Source organism: Saccopteryx bilineata, chromosome 2 (assembly GCF_036850765.1).
Source record: "Saccopteryx bilineata isolate mSacBil1 chromosome 2, mSacBil1_pri_phased_curated, whole genome shotgun sequence".
In the NCBI taxonomy this organism is placed as follows: domain Eukaryota; kingdom Metazoa; phylum Chordata; class Mammalia; order Chiroptera; family Emballonuridae; genus Saccopteryx; species Saccopteryx bilineata.
Genome location: NC_089491.1, coordinates 153961535 through 153984963, shown reverse-complemented (window position 1 = coordinate 153984963; position 23429 = coordinate 153961535). Strand labels below are relative to the sequence as shown.

At 40.0% G+C, this 23429-nt stretch overlaps 1 protein-coding gene across 1 annotated transcript in view; it reads right to left on the bottom strand.

Annotated features, from left to right (window-relative positions):
• Positions 1-3705: 3705 nt before the first annotated feature.
• The window catches only part of LOC136322354 (glomulin-like), a 140108-nt gene continuing 120384 nt past the window's right edge, over positions 3706-23429 (bottom strand). The window contains 2 exon segments of the mRNA XM_066254402.1: positions 3706-4812; positions 4815-4950. Of these exon segments, the coding sequence (XP_066110499.1) occupies positions 3914-4812; positions 4815-4950 (1035 nt within the window). The 3' untranslated portion in view covers positions 3706-3913.

Sequence of the window (23429 nt, the reverse complement as noted above, 5' to 3'; positions counted from 1 at the left end):
CAGTCAGACAGACTCCCGCATGCGCCCGACCGGGATCCACCCAGCACGCCCACCAGGGGCAATGCTCTGCCCACCAGGGGGCGATGCTCTGCCCCTCCGGGGTGTCGCTCTGCTGCGACTAGAGCCACTCTAGCACCTGGGGCAGAGGCCAAGGAGCCATCCCCAGTGCCCGGGCCATCTTTGCTCCAATGGAGCCTTGGCTGCGGGAGGGGAAGAGAGAGACAGAGAGGAAGGAGAGGGTGGGGGTGGAGAAGCAAATGGGCGCTTCTCCTATGTGCCCTGGCCAGGAATCGAACCTGGGTCCCCCGCACGCCAGGCCGATGCTCTACCGCTGAGCCAACCGGCCAGGGCCCCATTTTATTCTTTAAAAGTGCATTCATTTTTTGCTATATTCCTTTCCCACTTTGATCTGTTTACAACAGGCCCCTTAACATTTCCTGCAGCATTGGTTTGGTTGTAATGAATTCCTTGAGTTTTTTGTCTGGGAAGCTTTTTATTTCTCCTTCAATCTTAAATGATAGCCTTGCTGGATAAAGTAGTCTTGGTTGTAGGTTCTTGTTCTGCATTAGTTTGAATATTTCTTGCCATTCCCTTCTGGCCTCAAGTGTTTCTGTTGAGAAGTTGGATGTCATCCTTATGGGGGCTCCTTTGTAGGTGATAGCTTTTTTTTCTCTTGCAGCTTTTAATATTTTCTCTTTATCATTTAGCTTTGGTATTTTAATTATGATGTGTCTTGGTTTAGGTTTTTCTGGGTATCTCTTTAATGGAGTCCTCTATGCTTCTTGAACTTATGAGAGTTTCTCCTGCATTAATTTAAGGAAGTTTTCAGCTATGATATGATTGATCAATGTCTCTTTCCCTTGTTCTTTCTCTTCTTCTTCAGGAACCCCTATGATGCGAATGTTATTTCTCTTCATGTTGTCACAGAGCTCTCTAAGAGTTTCCTCAGAATTTTTGAGTCTCTTTTCTTTTTTCTTCTCTGCTTTCTTGCCTTCATTCAAGTTGTCCTCCAACTCGCTGATTTGAACCTCAGCTGTATCCATCCTGTTTTTAATTCCTTCCATTGTGGTCTTCATTTCTGATATTGTATTTGTCATCTCCGACTGATTCTTTTTTAATATTTCAATATCCTTTTTTATACTTTCTATTTCTTTATTTAGGTGTTCATGATGACCATCCATTGTTGTTCTAAGATCCCTAAGCATCCTTACAATCATTATTTTGAACTCCGCATCTGGAAGTTTGATTATTTCCATATCACTCCGTTCGTCTCCTAAAGGTTTCTCTTGTGGTTTCATTTGGATTGCACTTTTTTGTCTTCTCATTATCTGTTTTTGGGTGTTTTGTTTGTAGAGTTGGTTGAGTCTAAGCTTGGAGTTGTCTGCCTCCAGTTTTTTTTTCTTTTTTAAAATTTTATTTATTCATTTTTAGGGAGGAGAGAGAGACAGAGAGAGAGAATGGGGGAGGAGCTGGAAGCATCAACTCCCATATGTGCCTTGACCAGGCAAGCCCACGGTTTCAAACCAGCGACCTCAGTATTTCCAGGTCGACGCTTTATCCACTGCTTCACCACAGGTCAGGCTGCCTCCAGTTTTTAATTGTGTTATTTCTAGGTCTTCTTGGGTTGGTATCAGCTATTATTTGTAATCCGCTTTCAAATTTGGGCAGCTTTGAAGTCTTGATTTGTTTGTTTTCTTAACAGGTGATAGTCTTGTTTACTGATCTCAGCATGGGGCTTCCTTGAAACTGTATCCAGGAATTTGATGGGTGTAACCTGAGACTCTGAAGGCCTCTTCCACCAACTAATCTCTCTGGGGGCAAGGTGTTTTCTCAGCTTCAGTAGGAGGAAATGTATCTCAGATTTCCATGGAGACCTGAGTTACTGCCCCTCCTCCCCACTTCTTGTTTTCAGCTATGTCTTGTTGTGCTGATTGGAGCTGGAGAGATGTATGGAGATCTCTGATCTGGAAGCAATTCAGTACTGTTTTGTGGAAGGATAAGTCCCTCCCCCAGCTATGGCCGCCTCCAGCACAAATGAGTCAGCTTTTTTAGGTCATCTTTTGCATTCCTTAGCCCCTCAGTCTGTCCTCTCTCTCCTTTCCACTTGGGAGATAAGCTGGTCTTTTCAACACACCTCGCTCCCTGGTCACCAGGCAAGTGGTTGTGAGCAGTATTTTCTGCTCTTTTCCATGGAGTGAGATCCCCTCTGGGCTCTCAGCCTCACCCCCCCATTCCTGTAAGCAGGGGAGATTCAGGTGCTCCCTACCAGGTTTGTTGTGGCTTCTTTTTTGCTCCTTGGTTTTTGAGAGCTGTTCTTGTAGTCCAGAGTTGGTTTTTCATGCTGATTTTTCCTAAATTGATTTGTATTTCAGTTTAGTGGTGAGAGCTGGGTGTCTGTACTTCCACCTACTCTGCTGCCATCTTTAGGTCTCTATCCCAAAACTTTTTAATTCCTGAAATTGATTTTTACTGTCCTACTTAGGTCTTCTGATACAACTTCAGATACCATGTATGCAAGATAAGCAATATTCATTTGCATATTATGTTGAAAATCAAATGGCAATGTCAAAGAAATAATCCCAAATACATTAACTTCTTGACTAGAAAGCTGATTTCCTTCAGCATGTGTGAAGAATTTTAACTACATATTTATGTATTGTGTAAAATAATGTATTATGCGCAAATGTTTGTTAGAACCACTACACTGGTTCAATTAAAAGATGTTGAGTTTGATTACTTATTTCTAGACCTGAACATGTTAGGATGGGGTAGAGGGTGAAATATGCCATGACCATGGTTGAGAGTTATTTGCTTCATGTGTGCCTACTGTTTCTTCTATAATCCTGGTTCTCCAGCAAGAAAACTGAGGACAAGTTAAGGTGATTCAATGTCATTAGGAAAGTAATTCAAGGTTATACAACCTCTTTTTGAGCAGGTTTAGAGGACAAGCAGGCTTGGTCCCAGATAGTAGAAGTAAAGAAAATTCTCACAGACTATAGCAAATAAAGCAGCTGTCAGTTGGTGCATGAGCCCTTGGTCTATGGTTATCTCTCCAGAGTGAAGCTCAGAAGAAGCAAGCAAAATCACCCATCTCCCAGTCTTTCCTTGAAAGATGTACATGTATACTTTGAAAGTTATTGCCTGAGGATCATATCTAGAGGCTGCTTGGGTCCTCCCTGAAGACCAAGGAAACATGGATGAACCCGGAGGGCATTATGCTAAGTGAAATAAGCTGGACAGAAGAAAGACAAATACTGCATGGTATATATGACATTTTAAAGAAAAAGTCAAATTCATAGAAACAGAGAAGAAAGGTGGTTTTAGGTGTGGGGTGAGTGGTGGACAGAAGAGGGGAGGAAGGGAGAGGTTGATAAAAGGTACAAACTCAGTTTTAAGATGAATAAGGTTGCAGCATTTCATATATAACATGGTGGCTATAATTGATAACATGTAGTGTACAACTTAAATTTGCTAAAAGAGTAGAAAATAAATGTTCTCACTAAAAGAAAGAAAAGGTAAATATGTGAGGTGGTACATGTGTTAATTATCTCAATGTGGGCAATCCTTTCACTGTGTTAAGTATATCAAATCATCACATGATCTCAGTAAAGCTGGAAAAAAAAAGATGGTAGCTGTATCCAGAATCAGTGATTATAGGAACTCAGTTTATGACCTTCTTTTTTTTTTTAATTTGTACTGAATTTTAATAATAGTGTTTATTACATATGGGCATTATTTATCATGCAGATTATATTTTTAAAACCAAAGAATACTACTCATCCATTATGTGTCATTACAGAAACAGATGAGAAAAGCTACATTTATTTTTCTATTGGTATTTTACAGAAAAACTTTTGTAAAAGTGTTAAATCATAATGGGAAATACAGTATTAATTTTTAGGAGATGGAACTTTCATTTTATCCCTGTATTTTCTTCAGAGGTAGACTCTGTTTTCATTTCAATGAGTTCTTCTACTCGAGCCAGAACACTTTCGATCAAATCAAATGTGAAAAGTGCTGAATGTAGAACCTTAAACTGCATTTCAGGAGGCATAGTAGGGATCTCTTCTCCACCTACAGTTACAGAACAAAAATCTTTAGGCTTCTGGACTTCTTGGCTATTTTTAATTTCTGCTTCATAATGTGCTTTTGACATATTAAGTCCTGTATGGAGTGGCTTTAAGAAATTATTCTCCATTTTTCTAAGTTCTGTCCATAATCCAGTTTGATTGTCATTTTCATTATCTTTGATAACCAAATACCTCAATAAATTTAATGAAGTCATTATCCTATCTGAGTTTTGCAGTAGGTCTGTTTCAGCACCCTCTGGGAGAAAGAGTACCAAATCTAGAAGGGAAATTAGCTGTGGTCCTGTAAACCATTTGTTGTTATGTGTTCTCTTTAAGGATATATCAATTTGATTTTTGATATTTTGAATAATAAAGGCCTCCACACCTGAGTGATTACTTGTATTCAATAAGCACCTAAATAATGTATATTTGCCTTGAGAATTCAACTTGTTAATATACAGCTGAAGCACAGCTAAAGCTTTTTTCCTCAGTGTCTCAACAGGGCAAAGCGTCATTACTTTGACTAAGCCCTGAGGTACAGTAAGAAAACTCTTGATTTCTAAATACTGGTGAAGTAGACTGTTGTCTTCCAGTCTCAACAAACCATTCTCCAACAGATCCAATCCTTTGGAAAAAACAGATTCTTCTGTTCTTTGCAAAAAGACTTCAGTATGCCCCATATTAAATTGCAAAAGGTATGATGGGCTTAAGACCATTGGCAGCTGATCAATGCTGATGCCCTGTACGCCAAAGAAGCCATAGAGTCTGCTGTGTGTCTGTCTTCTTCTTCCTAAAATTCAAGATAATCCCAAGTTCTCTTTTTCCTTCCATGATTAAACATCAATTTGGGGAAAGGGTATCCAATTGCTGTTAAAAAACCCTGTGAAATGAATAAAAAAAAAGGAAGCTATAGCAGACAGAATCTCAGTTTATGACCTTCTATAGAGTTAACTTCTCCTGGAGTTAACATGGTTAGATGACAAGGAAAATTAATTTATTGTCCCTCTTTGATCAAAACTGACCTTTTCCAAGGTGACTGTCCAACTTTGGAAGGGGAGGAGTTGCTTGCAACTGCATCATTCTAAATGACACTCCATGTAACTTAGTTATGGGTAGGAAGAGGGGAATTTCTTAAAGCAAAGGAAATAGAGTCAGAGAGGTCAGAAACAAGAATGAATGTGATATTTGGAGAATTTCAAATAATGTAAATGGGAATGATAAGGAAGTAAGTGGCAAGAGATGAGGCTGGACTGGGAGAGTGGCAGTCATGAAGAGCTTGTTGGCCTTGCTAAGAAAAATGGAATTTTACCCTGAGAGTTATGAAGATCACTTACATGTTTTAAGCAGGTGATTGTCTTCAATGAGATTTACCATTTAGAAATACCACTTTCCCTCCAATAGGAGAATGGGGCAGTACTAGACAAGCCAGCATCACAATAAAGAGACCAGGAAAAAATAGAAAACTATTCCAGTAATTCAGCAAAAATTTGTTGGAGGTTGACCAAATAGCAGTGATGACACAAAGAAGTGACAAGAACCAAGAGCTATTTAGGGGGTGAAATCACAGGAAATGGAGTCTAATTTTGTAACAATGAAATGCTTGCTTGCTCTGCCTCTATCTTAATTCTAGCCTGCCTTTCTTCCATGGTCCACAGGCTAATAGCTCCTGTTATGAATATGCTAGTTAGCTATAGAAATTCTGCTTTGGGCTTGAGTTTTTGCTAGAACAGCCTCTTGTCAAAAGGACCCTTCTCAGAAGAGGTAGGGAATATTTACAAAATAATGACTGTTTATCAAAGATATACCAGAGTCACCAGTCAAGACTCAGATCAGCAATAATTAACAGACCCTCTAGGGAAAAAAGATTTAGAGATTTTAAGCCCTTCTTTGGATGTCTGTTTGCACCTAGCTCTCTATGGTCCTCACCCACCTTTTGCCCTGCTCTTCCTTCCTTCCCCTGACATAAAAGATCCCTGCATTCTGAGTTCTTAGAAGATGTATTTGAGAAGCCTCTAAGGTCCCCATCTTCTTGAGCTGGTGACTTTCTGATCAGTAACTTCTTGATCCAATATCTGACATATTGAATATTGGCCTTCAAAGCATCAGACATAATGAACCTTGATAGGTTAACTGTTTGATATGGAATGAAGGAGAAAGCAAATTAAGAATGCCTCCCGCCCTGGCTGGTTGGCTCAGCGGTAGAGCGTCAGCCTGGCGTGTGGGAGTCCCGGGTTCGATTCCCGGCCAGGGCATGCAGGAGAGGCGCCCATTTGCTTCTCCACCCGTCCCTCCTCTCCTTCCTCTCTGTCTCTCTCTTCCCCTCCCGCAGCGAGGCTCCATTGGAGCAAGGATGGCCCAGGTGCTGGGGATGGCTCTGTGGCTTCTGCCTCAGGCGCTAGAATGGCTCTGGACTCAACAGAGCGACGCCCCAGAGGAGCAAAGCATCGCCCCCTGGTGGGCATGCCAGGTGGATCCTGGGTGGATCCCGGTCGGGCGCATGTGAGAGTCCGTCTGACTGCCTCCCCGTTTCCAGCTTCGGAAAAAAATGAAAAAAAAAAAAGAATGCCTCCCTAGTGTCTATCTTAGGCAGTGATGTAGATGGAGAATACAGGAAGTGAAGTCAAATACTAGGAAAGAAAGACAAAGATGAATAGTTTTGGATATGCTGAATTTGAAGTGCCAGTGGGCCACATAAGTGGGGATGTCTAGTAGCACTGGAACATATGTTCCTGGAAGTCTGAAGAGAGAGTGTGCTGGAGTTCCAGATAACTGAGTTATCATTATGTGTGAGTGTTAGCTGGGGCCACTGGAGTAGATGAAATCATATAGGAAGCATCTACAGAATAAAAAGAGAAGGAATTAAGGCTAGATCTCTGAAGAACACTAACTTCTAATATCACAAAAAGGAACTCATGAGGAATCCGAGACAGTATAACATGAGATTGGAGACAATCTAGCAGAGTATAAAATTACAAAAATCAAGGACAGTGTTTCAAATAAACAGAAACTTATGGTGGACACTTCCGTGAGGTCAAGTAAATGAGGGCTAAAAGGAGCACATTGTATTTAGCAACCAATATAGCCATGACCTGACCCTCAAGTTTCTTACAATTTACAAGGATTGGCAGGGAACTGGCATAACAAACACATGGAAAAACATAACCAAAGCAAAAGAACGTGTAAATTACATAAGAATGCATGCACAGAAGAATTAAAATGGTCTGAGTTACATTCTGTATAATTATTATACAAAGGCTTAAAAATAGAATTAAAACAAGGTTTTATAAGAGGGAAAAATTTGGCTTGCTAGAAAATTCTCCCATAAGTGACATGGAGAAATGGAAAATTGATTTCATTTCTCTAATATTTTGTAAGATTTCTCTGAATTCTTATCTCATATTTCATATAATCAAGGTACTTTTCCAAACTGTGGCTATATTGTAGTAGCCATATTTCATATTTGTGACACTTTGGACTCATTGACATAGTATGTAACAGTTTCCTCCCTATGGTCACTATGGGTTTAATTTTGTGGATCATATTCAAGCTTAAGGTTTTTCCCCTGAGGGGAAGAATAGGAACATAAATTTATTGAGCTTGAGGCCTTAGTTTCACCATACTTTTGTAAGGTAAACTGTTATTACCAGTTACAGGAGAGGAAGTGAAGTCTTGAAGAGGTTAAGTAACTTGCCTAAGGTCATGATGAAGCCTAACTCTTTCTACCATAGGTTACTATGCTGCCTCTTCCCTCTGTTTTCCTTCATATTTGAAAAATTGTCACTAACATGCTGGCAAGATTCCCATCCTTTCTTCCTAATAGATTTTTGATAATAGTATTTCTTCATTTAAATGCTGTCCTATATGCTTAGATTAAAAAACAAACAAACCTTTTCATGTGATACTTTTCTGAGAGAAAATGAACTTCAGAGTTATTTACCTGATGATGCTCTGAACAATTAGGATAATTATTATTACCTCCACCCTCATTATTGTTACTGTCACACTCTCAGTTTACTCAGATACCAGTAAAATATAAAGAAATTACCTTACCAGGTGGCTTAAAAATATAAAAGGATGACCTTAGTCTACTTTTCTTAGTCAAAAACAAGTACAGCCAATGTTCTGTTATTTCAGTAGTCCAAGGGAAGGTATGTTTATTTCTCAAATATTAAACAGAACCACATGTGTTGTTGCTGATGCTTAAAGTTTTGAAAATGTTTAGAGTGATATTAACAGGGAATAAAGTTTCATTTCATGAAGAGATGAGACTTAAGAACACATGCCTTTTGGAATAGGGAAACGTGATGGCTGCAATGAACTACTAGATATAAATTGCTGTTCTAATTAGACCTGGATGGTAGAGAACTGGAGAACTGAAGTCACTTTTTGACTGAAATGTCAAGAGTTAGAGGATACCACAAAAGGGGGGAAAATGAGAGGCTGAGACCATCAAAATGTGCAGCTTTGTATCTTTGCTTGAAAGTATTCCTTCAAACGTTCATATGTCTGTAATTTCTCCCTCCCCCATTTTGTTAGAAATGAAGGTAATGTTTTTGTTTGTCTGTTTTTTAATTCTTAACTATACATATTGCTTTCTTTAGAAGCATGTCCCTGGTTTCTACCTCTCGGTGTATAATACACTTCCTTGTTTGTTGATGTGTCCTTTGTATGTTTATCCTTATTGATAGTAAAGTTATAAATACTATGAGGCTAGGATCTAAGGACCTTGCTTACTTACAATAGCAGAATACTATTGGGAAATGGCTGCTAAATATATAATAAATATCACTTGATTTGGTATGTGAAAATTTGTAGTATATGTTCTTTGATCACCTCCCATAGATAACCTCAAATATTGAGAATGTCATGCTACCCTTTTAGGCTCCTGCAAAAACAAGGCACTATTTAAAGCTAAGGAAGAGAGAGACCAAAAAAAAAAAGTCAAGGAAGACCTCAAATGTTTGAGTCAAGTACTGTTGTGAGCCAAATTGCTTCTAAGTCAGTGATATAGGATTAAATAATAATCTCTTAAAATGACAAAAACATAAATTCTGTCCCTTTAAAGATTTTTCTGTCAAAGAATCTTTGAGGCCCACACTTTGTGTATTACCTTCTGAATAGCGATTACTTTTATTTATCCTTCTGATAGTCCTTTTCCTAGTGATTAATTAAAAAAGTTAAATTTGAAATGTTCCTGAATGAAAGTGCTGCATATTTCAAGGAACAATTTTTATCAGAACTTGCCAGAATATTGTTTTTATATATTGAATGTTTTGTTAGAACATTGTTAGATTTCTGATAGTGCTGGAGCTAGCTCCATTTGTCTTGGCCAAATGAACTCAACTCCTAGGGTTGATCAGCCATAGGAAGGGAGAGATTTATTTGAATAAGTGATAAAGCAAGATGCTATTTTGTTAGGAATTTATTATTGTAAAGCCAGTATCCACGACCATTATCACAGCCACCTGGCCCATGCAGGTTTACATTAAATTCAGACAGACGGTAATGAAAAAATGGAGCCAAGAACTGGTGGGCCATTAGCTTTAATCCTAGTTTGCACCTGGCAGGCAAGTAAAAACACACACTGGGCTCCAAAACTCACTCATTCAGTGCTCACAAAGCCACTGACTTATCCGAGTTTCCTAGAATCAAAGGTTTCTAGCTCACCAGACTTATTCACCTCTGTTCCCCATCTCCTTCCTTCTCTCTGCACAAACTGGCTTCTCCATCAACACTCCACCATCTTGGCTGCTTCTCCTGGCCTCCTACATGTGGCCTTACCCTGCTCTCTCTAATGCTAATCTCAGGAACTGAGAGAGAGCAAGCTCCTGGTCTGCCCTCATTTTATAGTGTAGAAATCAAAACCTTTAATCCAATATACAAACAAGGAAGTCTCTGATACAAAGTCACTTATCTGAGACATAATGGGATTCCTCATGAGAGTGCACCACCCCACATCAAAAAGGGTGGGAAAGGCTTAGTCCTAAAACCAAGCCCCAGGCTACAAGGATCCTGCCTGCCCACAGCCCACCCTCAACACACATTAATACAAGCACGCCCATTCCAAGCAATCACCTGGGTGAGGGGCTTCCACGTGAGCAGCGCCATCTTTAACAAAGTGAGCATAATAAATTTTATCTGCCCAACAATTATTATTATTTTTTGATGCTCTAAATTTTTCCAAGCATTTTTTTTTTTTTGGTACTGATCCCAAACAGGGCTGTCAAGGGAAATTACATAAAGTAAAAATGAAGACCACCTAGTAACCCTGTTCCAGAGTAGTCTCCCTGTCCCATCACAATTTTCCTCCATCCTTTCACTCCTTCCACTTTTTCTTTCTTATATATCTTTCTCAAGGTGATACAGGAAAGCAGTCAAGAAGAACCCTTAATGGAGAATGAAATGAGTGAACACTTTACCGTTAAGTGAGATATGAAAGAAAGACTTCAAAACCTCAAGATTTCAACTTAATTTGAAGTTGTTTGGTACGTTCTAGAGAAGCAGGTGGCAGGGGGGCAGCCTCTCTCTTAATTGTCAATACGACCTAGTTTATATTGGACAAATATTGAATGAGCATGGAAAAATTTCTCCATGTAGGCTCAGATTAAATGTAATATCTGTTTATTTCTTTCTGTCCTTAGCCATATTTTTAAATCAAAACTCATCTTGCTGACTATTTCATGAACCCAGATTATAACTTAACTTGGAAAGCACCTAAGTTAAGAAGATAATCAGAGATCACATACTTTAATAAAATCCCAGTTAACCTCACTGAATTTAAAGAATCCTGCAGCAAGTATAATCTTTGGCACAGAGGAAGGAGAAATAAAATGGTGAATCTTAAACATGGGCCTGCAGCTTGCAAGAATAACTGACCTGACCCAAGAAGTCTAACACACTAAAGCTAATGAGCATTCTCAATCAAGAATCAGGACAAAAATAACAGAGGCAAGGGAAGAGGAAATACAAAAGTTCACTTGGGCCATCTGAAGATTAAAATTCTTTTTGAGGAAAACATCCTATTAAGACACCGCAAAATAAATCCATGAATTGAACAGCTGTACTTTATTTCTGAAAGATTCCGTGGAGAATTTATCAGTATGCATTGCATTTAAAAGCCTGAAGTTTAATTATACACAATTTTTGAAAAGAGAAAACTTGTGTTTTTCTTCCTTTCAATGAAAGAGAAAAATAAGTTTAACTGGGTACCCTCAGGGTCTTCTACAAACTAGGTTGAGAAGATCTTTTTTATATAGTCTTGGGCTCTGCTCATATCAATCTCTATCTTTGAAAAGAAAAAACACACAGTGGGAAAGTAGGATAGAAGATGCAGGTAGCCTACAAGCTCACCTCCACTCCACCCCATAGTTACCCTCCATGCTGCTGAAGCCTCCCTCAGGCTGGAAACCCCCACTGGATAGGAAAAGTAGATTGTCCAAGCCCTGAATAGGGACATAGAACAGGGACAGAGTTCAGTGCCCTGATGCAAAAGCCACAGTGACTTTACTGACTAAAGTACTGAACTGAAGTACTGTGCTGGATGCAGCACAATAGGGATAAAATTAGCAATTCAGACTAATCAAAAGGTGGGACATTTGGGCTACTCCCTTGCCCTTTAATCTGCTCTAAAGAAGTTCCCCTTCCTGACTTTCTTATGCTGGTCCCCTCCTTTATTTGTGTGTGTCAATAAATACCCATAAGGACTGAGGATCAGGGCTGTCTCATGAAACCTGTATAGGGGATTGTGAGGTGGTCTCCCCTAAGTCCCTCGGTGCCCGCCATGTGGTCTCCTAGTAGTCGTCTTCACGACACTAGATAAAGTTCATTTTTTATTCCCCACTCAGCTAGAACAGAACCTAAAATATCAAGACCTTGATATTAAAGTTGCACAGCTCAGTCAGAATCAAAACCTATAGATGAGATGGCTCATGCTTCCAAAAGCTAACAAGAAGGAAAAGCCCAGCAGACCAAGATTAGCAGAGCCGTCCAACTTTCAGACCCCATTCAGCACCATCTTGTTGTAAAGTATCATACCTCACTTCCGTGGGCTTATGTAGAGACACCAAGTCCAGATGAATTTTGAAGGGTTTTATCAAAAGGAGATTTATTAATATGCCGGCCGCATATGACTGACACAGAGCATAGCAGACCCAAATAATGCAGCCCCAAATGTATCTCAGAGGCTAGTTATATACCCTGTGACCACATACAGGTTGCGGGGAGGGCATGACAGCATGACACAATCATTAACAAGCTTATAACATTTGTCAAGGGGATTTAGTTAAAACTTTCAAGGTAACACAATGGTAATGTCATTTTACATATTAAAATACATTCATAAACCTTTTAGTGTTTTTCTCCCCTCAGGATTCCAGGAAGGGAGGGAGAGCCAAAATCAGTGTAGGGTGGTATATAAATTTTGTTTCTTATTGAAAGGGAAAGGAAGTTCTTCAGATAACGTTAATCCTTTCAGAGAACTAAAACTGAATGACCCAGTTGTCCTTGTAAGTCAGGACTATATCCTTTCTATATTTCTATATCCTTTTCCCTCCTTTTTCCAAAGAAAAGACGGGACAGAAAGCCTGACTTTTCCTCTTTAAAATGGCGTTGCCAATACTAAGTTTTACAGTTCTTTGGCACCTTACCACAATCTGAGGCCCTTGTCTCCAGCCCTATCTCTATGTTTTAAACCCTAATCAACTTGACCTTTAATATCCCTTTGGAAATGCTGACAATTCTTGCCTACTACTTCAGAATCCTTCAAGAACCTCCTGGATAACCTGACCTTATAGGTGTGGCTTTCTCTCATTTTCAACCTGTGAACATCTATGATAGGGAACCTGAAACCCTCAGTTTGGTATAAGTGCATTCTCTGATGACCCTGGAGAGATTTTTTTTTTTTTTTGCATTTTTCCAAAGCTAGAAACGGGGAGGCAGTCAGACAGACTCCTACATGTGCCCAACCAGGATCCACCTGGCATGCCCACCAGGGGGCGATGCTCTGCCTCTCTGGGGCGTCGCTCTGTTGCATCCAGAGCCATTCTAGCACCTGAGGCAGAGGCCACAGAGCCATCTTCAGCACCTGGGCCATCTTTGCTCCAATGGAGCCTTGGCTGCGGGAGGGGAAGAGGGAGACAGGGAGGAAGGAGAGGGGGAGGGGTGGAGAAGCAGATGGGTGCTTCTCCTGTGTGCCCTGGCCGGGAATCAAACCCGGGACTTCTGCACACCAGGCTGATGCTCTACCACTGAGTCAACTGGCCAGGGCACCCTGGAGAGATTTAAGACCATTTTTCCCCTATGGGCAAAGTAATTTATTAATATTTTAAATTTATTTTTCAAAAAGGACTTTTTAGTTATAAAAATATCCATGTTTTGAGACTCTTGTGCTCCAGTGACTACCAGCATAACTAGTTACTAAAAGATGATGTAAGACAACACACTCATGGAAACAAAGTCAATGTTTAAAAATGTTTAAAGGCCAATTGTATGGCCAGTAGGCACGGCCGCCTGGCCCGTACAGGTACACATTTGATTCGGACAGACAGTAATGAAACAATGGAGCCAAGAACTGGTGGGCCATTAGCTTTAATCCTAGCTTGCACCCGGTGGGCAGGAAATATACACAGTGGGAAAACACTTCCCTTCCCATTCAGGGCTCCCAAAGCCACTTACTTATCTGAGTATTCCTAGAATCAAAGGTTTCTACCTCACTGATAGATACATGAATTCCAAACTGCCCTCTTGATGTTCTGCTTATCTGTCAGACTTCACCCTTACTGAACTATCGCCCCTGAGACAGAAGAATTCCAGAAAGCTGATCAACTTGCCCCAAGAAGAAGCATTCTAGAAAGCTGAAATCCTAAAACTGTAAAAGGGAACATACCAGAACCTTTGACTCAGTATCATCTCAGGCTCTCCCAAACACTAGTCCATATCCAGCACTTTTCTCCCCAGAGAAGTGCCTGGCAGGGTTTTCTTTCTTCCTTTCAATAAAGCCTGTTACTCTAGTCTTTTTGAACTTCCATGGATTCCAACATTTGGTGCCGAAACCTGGGACAGGGTACTAACTGCCTAGATGATCCCTCTTTGCCATCCAAACTTACAACCAGGGAAGCAATGGGCAGTGGCAGCTCATCCCAGGCTTACTTCTGTTTGGACGTGTAATTGTAGGTTGATTGGCCGGCAGTCTAATCCTGTCCTGAACCCCTGATAGACCAGAAGGTAAGGAGTTTCTCCCTTCCCCTTCCCTGGTCGGCTTCTCTTTTTCACAAAATTTTCTCTGGTCAGACGGTTTTCTCTGACACGCCTCACATTTTGAGGGATTTGACTTTCAGTCTCAGTGGACTGCATGAAAGACTCATTACCTTTAATCCTAGCTTGCACCCGGCGGACAAGTAAAAACACACACTGGGCTCCAAAACCCACTCATTCAGTGCTCACAAAGCTACTGACTTATCCAAGTTTCCTAGAATCAAAGGGTTCTAGCTCACTAGCTTTATTTACCTCTGTTCCCCATCTCCTTCTCTCTGCACAAACTCTTCACAAACTGACTTTTCCTTCAACACTCTCCCATCTTGGCTGCTTCTCATGGCCTCCTCCACATGGCCTCTCTCTGCTCTCCCCTCTAATGCTAATCTCAGGAACCGAGAGAGAGCAAACTCCTGGTCTGCCCCACTACCACCGCAAATCAAATCCTTTCTTTCCTTGGTCTAATAGGCTTCTTTAAACACTAGATTCCCAATTTTACTCTCTTAGTCAAGCCCCTCAGTGAGATCTTCTGAGCATGGTTTTTAAGGTCTATAATGGCCAAGGAAGTAACAGAAAAGGCAAATAAGGCCCAAAAGAAGTCAGGAAATACCAGCTTTTAGCATATCCTCTTAAAGGCTCTAGCACCCTAGAGGGCTTCATAGGATTCCATCAGGGCCCTACTCCAGAGTGGAAAGAAGGTCATTGAACTGAAGCCTGCCAGGCTCCCAGCCCCATCAAGGGACACACCTCTGCTGTGGAAAGAGGGACACAAGAAGGTAAGCTGCCCCCTTGCTCCATGGAAGGAGGGTTCAGTCTCTTCTAGCCTTTCTCCAGCTACTTGTGACCTGACCTTGCCCAGCATGCTGGGTATTGCCACTGAAGGCCCAAGGACATCGATCACAAGCCTAAGGTATTTCTTCCAAGTAGCAGATAAACTAATCTCATTTCTTGGCCCTGGCCAGTTGGCTCAGTGTTAGACTGTTGGCCTGGTGTGCAGGAGTCCTGGGTTTGATTCCCAGCCAGAGCACACAGGAGAAGCACCCATTTGCTTCTCCACCCCTTCCTCTCTCCTTCCTCTCTGTCTCTCTCTTCCCCTCCCACAGCCATGGCTCTGTTGGAGCAAAGTTGGCCAGGGCACTGAGGATGGCTCCATGGCCTCTGCCTCAGGCATTAGAATGGCCCTGGTTGCAACAGAGCAAGGCCCCAGATGGGCAGAGCATTGCCCTCTGGTGGGCATGCCAGGTGGATCCCAGTTGGGCGCATGCGGGAGTCTGTCTGACTGCCTCCTCGTTTTCAACTTCAGAAAAATACAAAAAATAAATAAATAAACTAATCTCATTTCTTATAAACACAAGGGCCATCTACTATGCCTTGCCTGAATATTTGAATTTTATTTATCCCTCAAAGATCTCTACTGTGGGTATTGAAAGTCTAATTTTGTTGCTTTATTTAATGTATAATCTCTCTTTTATTCCTCTTGTCTCAATGTCTCATGCTTATTGTAGGCTGGGACCTGATGCTAATTCCAGCTAGAAGCAGTAGTCACTAGGACTTAAACCCTAACTGCAAAGTGTAGAAATGTAACCACCCTTTCCCTAAGTACTTGCAGAATTTACAGGTTACTCAGCAAACTGTTCAAAGACTGTCCAAGAGGTGCTTCCAGCATTACATTACCCAAGGACTGACTTTCACATGGACAGGTCCACATACCATGATCCTGACAACTTCCACTGCTGCTAAAGTAGAAAAACGGCATAACACCTATATGTGTCTCCCTACTAATTGGACAGAAACCTGTACCCTAATCTATCTCACCCCAAATATCAACCTAATCCCACCCCATGAGCCTCTTTTAACTCCTAGTACACTACCCGTCAATCTAAGGACCAAACAAGCTATACAGGTAATTTCTCTTCTTGTTGCTTTAAAAATGTCTATAAAAGTAAGTCTAAAGGAAGGGAGACTGGCCACTTCCCTGTCTTATTCCTACTCTCTCTTTCTCTCTCTCTCTGAAGCCCAGCAAATTTGTAAACATGGAATCAGTGGTTTCACATAAACTGGGTGTCTTGACTATTGACTTTCATTGGTCCACTCACTCTCCTATTTATTTTTCTAACTTTTGAACCCTGCCTCTTACGTTTGTTCACTAGTTTCTTACAGAACCACATGCAGACCTTTGCCAATCAGAAAATTGGACAAATCTACCTAACCCTACACACCAACCCTAAAACCTGTCCTCGTGAAACAGAAAAATCTGAAACCCTATATCAGCAAACCTCCTAAATCCTATCTTTTAACCCTTACAGGTCCCCTAACCCTAAAGCTCTCCCGTATCCCTGAAGAACTAGGAAAATGAATAGCATTCACCTCTTAACACTTCTCAGTCTTTTTACCCTTCACATAGTAAGGGGACAAGACCGCTGGGTCTTCTTGGCTGAAGAAGAGCCTACAAATGGACATGAAACATTTTTTTTTAGTTCAAGCTAACTGCTCTCTCCAGGGCTGCCAGGAAAGAATATCTCTAACTTTACCATGGAAGAACTTTCACCCCCACTATACAACCCTCCTTATCTCTGCATTCCTGATCTCCAAATACTTGCCCCCTTCTTTATCAAGTTCCTACAGGCCTGGATGAGAGAAATCTCTAGGATTACCTACAATCAAATGCTCCTACACTCTTTTCCCCAATACACTGAGGAGAACTTCACAAGGGAAATATCAAGTAGGCAGGGATGACAGCAGGAAGAAGCCACCCCTCAGCCTGAGAAGTTCCCTCCTGAATGTTCTCCAAACCCCCTTCCTTTTAAACTATACGTATTCAGTCCTTCTAAAAACTCACACCAACAGGTTCCCTGTCTCTAAAAATCTCCACATGTCCTCCCATTCGAGAGGAACCAGACCAGCACATCTCATGAGGCTCATCCAGGAGACCATGTATCACCATGTCACTCTGTCCACTTGGCACTCGCAGCAAGCAATTCATAATTATTACCTCGCAAAATTTTTTTTTACTTCCTCACTCAGGTTTTCAAAGACATCGCATGGTTCAGACCTTACAGCAGGGAAATTGACGACCTCCTTAACTGGATGAGGAACTTGGCTTGGCAAGGTTCCCTTCTTGAGTTATCTCCAGAAGAAGCAATAATTTTTCAATTTTTTCTCCTCTTTCTCCTTGTCACCCCTCACCATATATTATAAAATTAATAACTGCCTTTCTTTTATATGTAACCACAGAGTTGAGAAATGATAGATACATGAATTCCAAACTGCCCTCTTGATGTTCCGCTTATCTGTCAGAGCTCACTCTTACTGGGCTATTGTCCCTGAGACAGGAATTCCAGAAAGCTGATCAACCTGCCCCAAGAAAGAGCATTCCAGAAAGCTGAAATCCTAAAACCGTAAAAGGGAACATACCAGAATCTTTGACTCAGTATCCCCTCAGGCTCTCCCAAACACTGTATAATTCGCCCCTAGTCTATAACCAGCACTCTTCTCCTCTGGATAAGTGTCTGGCAGGGTTCCTTTCTTCCTTTTAATAAAGCCCGTTACTCTGATCTTTTCGAACTCCCATGGATTCCAACACTCACCAGCTTTACTCACCTCTGTTCCCCGTCTTCTTCTCTCTGCACAAACTGGTTTCTCCTTCAGCACTTCGCCATCTTGGCTGCTTCTCTTCTCCTTCACGTGGCCTTTCTCTGCTCTTCTACAGCATGGGCTCCTCTGCCCCATTTTATAGTGTAGAAACCAAAACCTTTAATCCAATATACAAACAAGGAAGTCTCTGATACAAAGTCACTTATCTGAGGCATAATGGGATTTTTCATGAGAGTGCACCACCTCACATCATGCAACCGTCAAGGGTGTGGGGGAAAGCTTAGTTTTGAAAAGATCTTAGTATTAAAAGGGTGAGAAAGGCTTAGTCTTAAAACTATCTTAAAACTAATAACCCTGCCTGCTTACAGCCTGTCCCCCACATCCAATGCACACTATAAATGAGCAAACATATATATCATATTTACAAACTTATTTGACCAACACTAATAAAGCAAGGTCACTATTTATCACATATGTTCTTACTCTAGTGTAAATACTGATAAAAAGGAAAAACAATCAGATATTAATTAGCACAGCATAGTCTAGTTTTCAGGAGACATAACTACAATATTTTTTTGTTTAAAATAAAGCACTGGAGAAACCTAAGAAAACATTTTGAAACTCTTTGTCAGGTTAGAATATCCAATTGTTTAATGTAATTTAATATCTAAGTGTATCCACAAGTCTTTCTCTTGAAGCCATTAAGAAAATCTTCAGATTTATGTCATGAATATGATGGTTTACAGTTGGACACTATATACATTTTTCACTCTAGAGATTTAGATTATTATTGAAAATAAAATCAATCACATAGCTAATATTCCCAAAGCTGTTTTTAAAATCCAGTAAGTTTATTAAATAATGCAGCTTCTGACCTGTTTAGTATTCAAAACCAAAAACTGAAATTCTGCCACCCTCTTTGCAGTCTATTGATTTGAGAACTACAGCTGCTGAAATTAAACTTTATTGTTAGCATAGAGCTTTCAGCTGAAGAAGCAATTTTGAATTGGTTTCCTTTCTAGCCCAGCTTAATATTAAGTAAATATGTGTCTATAAGTGTCTCAAGCAGATTATTATCTCAAGCGGGGCATGCAACTTTGCAGGTGCAGCTCTGAGAACCCAACATCTACTTTGGTGATGAATCTTACTATCCAATGTATAAGAATCAGCTTTAAAACTAAATACATACCATGTGTCCCCATATATAAGATGCACCCTTTTTCAAAATATTTGGGGTCTAAAAACTGGGTGCGTTTTATACAGTGGTTGTAGATATGTTTTTACTTGCATTTCTCACTTTTTCACGCAGATGAGGAGTTGTATGAATTTTATGATAAATAAAACTTGAGTTCAATAACCTTATATAATACTTTTTTTTTTTCAAAATTCGGGCCCCCAAATTAAGGTGTGTCTTATACATGGGGAATATGGTAGATATCCTCAGAGCTCTAATCGTGATTTCAAATTAGACCTTTCTTCATTTAACATGTTTTAATTTGGTGCTCTAGGATATGTGCATACAGCAATGAAATGACTATAGTCCCTGTCCTAAAGGAGCACCCTGTCTAGAGAGAGGACAGAAACAGATATTATCACATCACATAGTAATAAAGAGATATTTGCACAGTATATGATGGGAAAGGCTTTCTCACTTATGCAGGGGGTAGTTTTAGGGAATGGGAAAGGCTCCTAGAGGAAATCAGTAGAGATTGATAAGGAAGATGTCTTTGATTTATTTCTTTAAAATAGCACGTTCAATTTCCTGGTTCAAGAAATAGTTCTTATTCTTAAAAATAATAAAATAATGTTCCCCCTGCTAGCATAAACACTAACTACAGTAGTAGAAATAATGACCCATCATTTTATAGATATTCTGAAAGACAAGGGTGGAAATGATGAGAAGAGGAATAATACAAAAAGCTGTGAGTTCTAAATAGCAAGAACAGTTAAGATATTGTATCACCAATTTTTATCTCAAATCTATAGGCAGTGAAATTTTGGGAACAAGAGAAAAGAAACACAATGCCTTTTCATTAATGCCCTATCTTTTAAAGAATATTGTGCCTTTCAAAGTTACGCCTTGAGATGCAATGAACAAAACACACAAAAACTTGTCTCAGAAATCAATAAAACTTGACTTAGTTTGTTATTGTGTCAATTCAAACTTACATCTGAATTCTATCAGACGTTCTTTTTAATAGAGAAAGCCATGGTTATATTCTAAGCAAAGATAAATCTCTACCCTAAAAATATCTCATGACAATTTATTTGCTATGATGCATTTGTGTGTCCTAAAAAGATGAAATTGAGAGTTTTGAGTGAAACTATTTGTGAAAATCACTTTTATCAATTGATTGTAGAAAACAAGGAGAAGCAGCACAAGCCCTACCCTGTTTCCATATAACACAAACGTGAGTGATGTTTTGTTGCTTTGCCACATGATTTGAACAAATGAAGACACAAATCTCAATTCAGTTTACATGGTTCAGGTGCTGGCATTCAGTTTCAGTGTACAATGCTCAGGAATAAAAAGTATGAAAGGAAAATCATTATATTGCCCACAAGCCAAGGAGACAAAGCTGTAAATGAAGACAAAGGCCAGAGACAATTTTCTCTCCTAAAAAGATACATGCTCAGTCCAAGTCATACTCATGTTCTTATTCACATATAGTATAACGATCACAACCACCACACCAACTAAAATTTACTCAGCATTTACTATGTACCAGGCACTATTTTAAATGATATAACTTTATTATTTTATTATATGGATATTTCTGCAACAACCTCATAAAGATTGCATTTCCCTATTTCACAGAATCTAAGACATCACTGACTATAAAACATGCATTACTTTATTTATGTACTGTTAAGGAAGAAAAACCAGGCCCTGGATGGGTGATTCAGTAGATAGAGCTTTGTCCTGGTACACTATGCCATGGGTTTGATCCTTGGTCAGGGCACATATGAGAAGCAACTAGTGAGTGCACAACTAAATGGAACAACTTGATTTCTCTCTCTCTCTCTCTCTCTCTCTCTCTTTCTCTCTCTCTCTCTCTCTCTCTCTCTCTCTCTGATTTCACTGCTCCCTTCCCCACTTCTTTTCTCTTTCTTAAATCAATGGGAAACATTTTTAAAAAGAAAGTAAAAATAAACTATCATTTGCTTTCCATTTAGATCACATTTTAAAATGTGGAATAATGTGCACTTGAGAATCAATGAAAATACTCAGGCCCTTATTTTGCAGAGGAACAAACTAAAGCCAGAGAGGTTAAGATAACTTTTGCAAGGCCATATTCAGGCAAGAAAAGAAAGTGGAAGAGCCAGCATATGAGTCTGAAAATTGGGTGCCTGGACCAGGGCCACTGTCTGTTTCTCTGACCTTAAACAACCAATGTTCCTCTGTGCCTCAGCCTCCTTGTCTTTTGAAACAGAATTCTTAGTTTGGAACTAGAATAATACCTAAGGTCCCCTTCAGCTCTCACATCTCAGATTCTTCATAAACAGGTGGGGGTTGGAACTTAATGAGGAAATAATGAAAACTCCATGATCGTGCACAGCATATTTTTTGACGGTGGAAATGAGGGTGGGCTCTAGGAATGAAATCAGAGTTAGGGGCAACGTAGGATAGTGGAAGATTTTTGGCTTTTGAGCCAGAAAGACCTGATTTCTGGTACCAGTGCCAGGTCTTCTTTAGCTATGTGACACTGGGAGTGATGCTGACTCTCCTTGAATTGGTTTCTTTCCCTAAACAGTCAATATATGCCTGCTTCAAAGGGTTGTTGTGAAGATGAACTATTATAGTGAAAGTGAATTCCCTGACATGTCACGTTTGCTCCATAAAGACTAGATTGCCACACTCTCAAAAAATTAGTATAAAGTAGATGCATAGCTTTGGCTCTGGCACTGGACATTTTGGGCTATATGTATTCATACACTCTCTCCTTACAAATGTCACATGACAATTGACTGGAAAGTTGAAAAGGATAGGATACATTTGTGCAATGTATTACTAAAAGAGACATTTTAGAATGTAATACTTGCAGACAGTTGCTGTTCCCCATCCCACCCACAGTATTTATTTTGTCTTCTTCTGGTGATAGAATAACCCATTTTCATTCTCTCCCTATGAACTTTGAATGTAGTTGACTGAACACCTAACTCCACAGAGGGGCATGAGATGCAGGGTTGAAAAATCAAATATTTCAATTTAATGAGGTATGATCTGAAAAGTTTTGCTTTGCAAGCATTGAGAGGAAGCCTGTATTCTTTTTTTTAAAATAAATTTTTATTAATTATAATGGGGTGACATCAATAAATCAGGGTACATATGTTCAAAGAAAACATCTCCAGGTTATCTTGTCATTCAATTATGTTGCATACCCATCACCCAAAGTCAGATTGTCCTCTGTCACCTTCTATCTGGTTTTCTTTGTGCCCTTCCCCCTCCCCCTTCCCCTCTCCCTCCCTCTCCTCCCCCACCCCCTTGTAACCACCACACTTTTGTCCATGTCTCTTAGTCTCCTTTTTATGTCCCACCTATGTATGGAATCATGCAGTTCTTAGTTTTTTCTGATTTATTTATTTCACTCTGTATAATGTTATCAAGATCCAACCATTTTGTTGTAAATGATCCGATGTCATCATTTCTTATGGCTGAGTAGTATTCCATAGTGTATATGTGCCACATCTTCTTTATCCAGTCATCTATTGAAGGGCTTTTTGGTTGTTTCCATGTCTTGGCCACTGTGAACAATGCTGCAATGAACATGGGGCTACATGTGTCTTTACGTATCAATGTTTTTGAGTTTTAGGGGTATATACCCAGTAGAGGGATTGCTGGGTCATAAGGTAGTTCTATTTTCAGTTTTTTGAGGAACCACCATACTTTCTTCCATAATGGTTGTACTACTTTACATTCCCACCAACAGTTAATGAGGGTTCCTTTTTCTCCACAACCTCTCCAACACTTGCTACTACCTGTCTTGTTGATAATAGCTAATCTGACAAAGCAATCCTCAGGAAAAAGAATGAAGCTGGGGGCATTACAATACCTGACTTCAAACTATATTATAGAGCCGCGACAGTCAAAATAGCATGGTATTGGCAGAAAAATAGACACTCAGACCAATGGAACAGAATAGAAAGTCCAGAAATAAAACCACATATACATGGCCAAATAATTTTCGATAAAGGGGCCAACAACACACAATGGAGAAAAGAAAGCCTCTTCAACAAATGGTGCTGGGAAAACTGGAAAGCCACATGCAAAAGAATGAAACTCGACTACAGTTTGTCCCCTTGTACTAAAATTAATTCAAAATGGATCAAAGACCTAAATATAAGACCTGAAACAATAAAGTACATAGAAGAAGACATAGGTACTAAACTCATGGACCTTGGTTTTAAAGAGCATTTTATGAATTTGACTCCAAAGGCAAGAGAAGTGAAGGCAAAAATAAATGAATGGGACTACATCAGACTAAGAAGTTTTTGCTCAGCAAGAGAAACTGACAA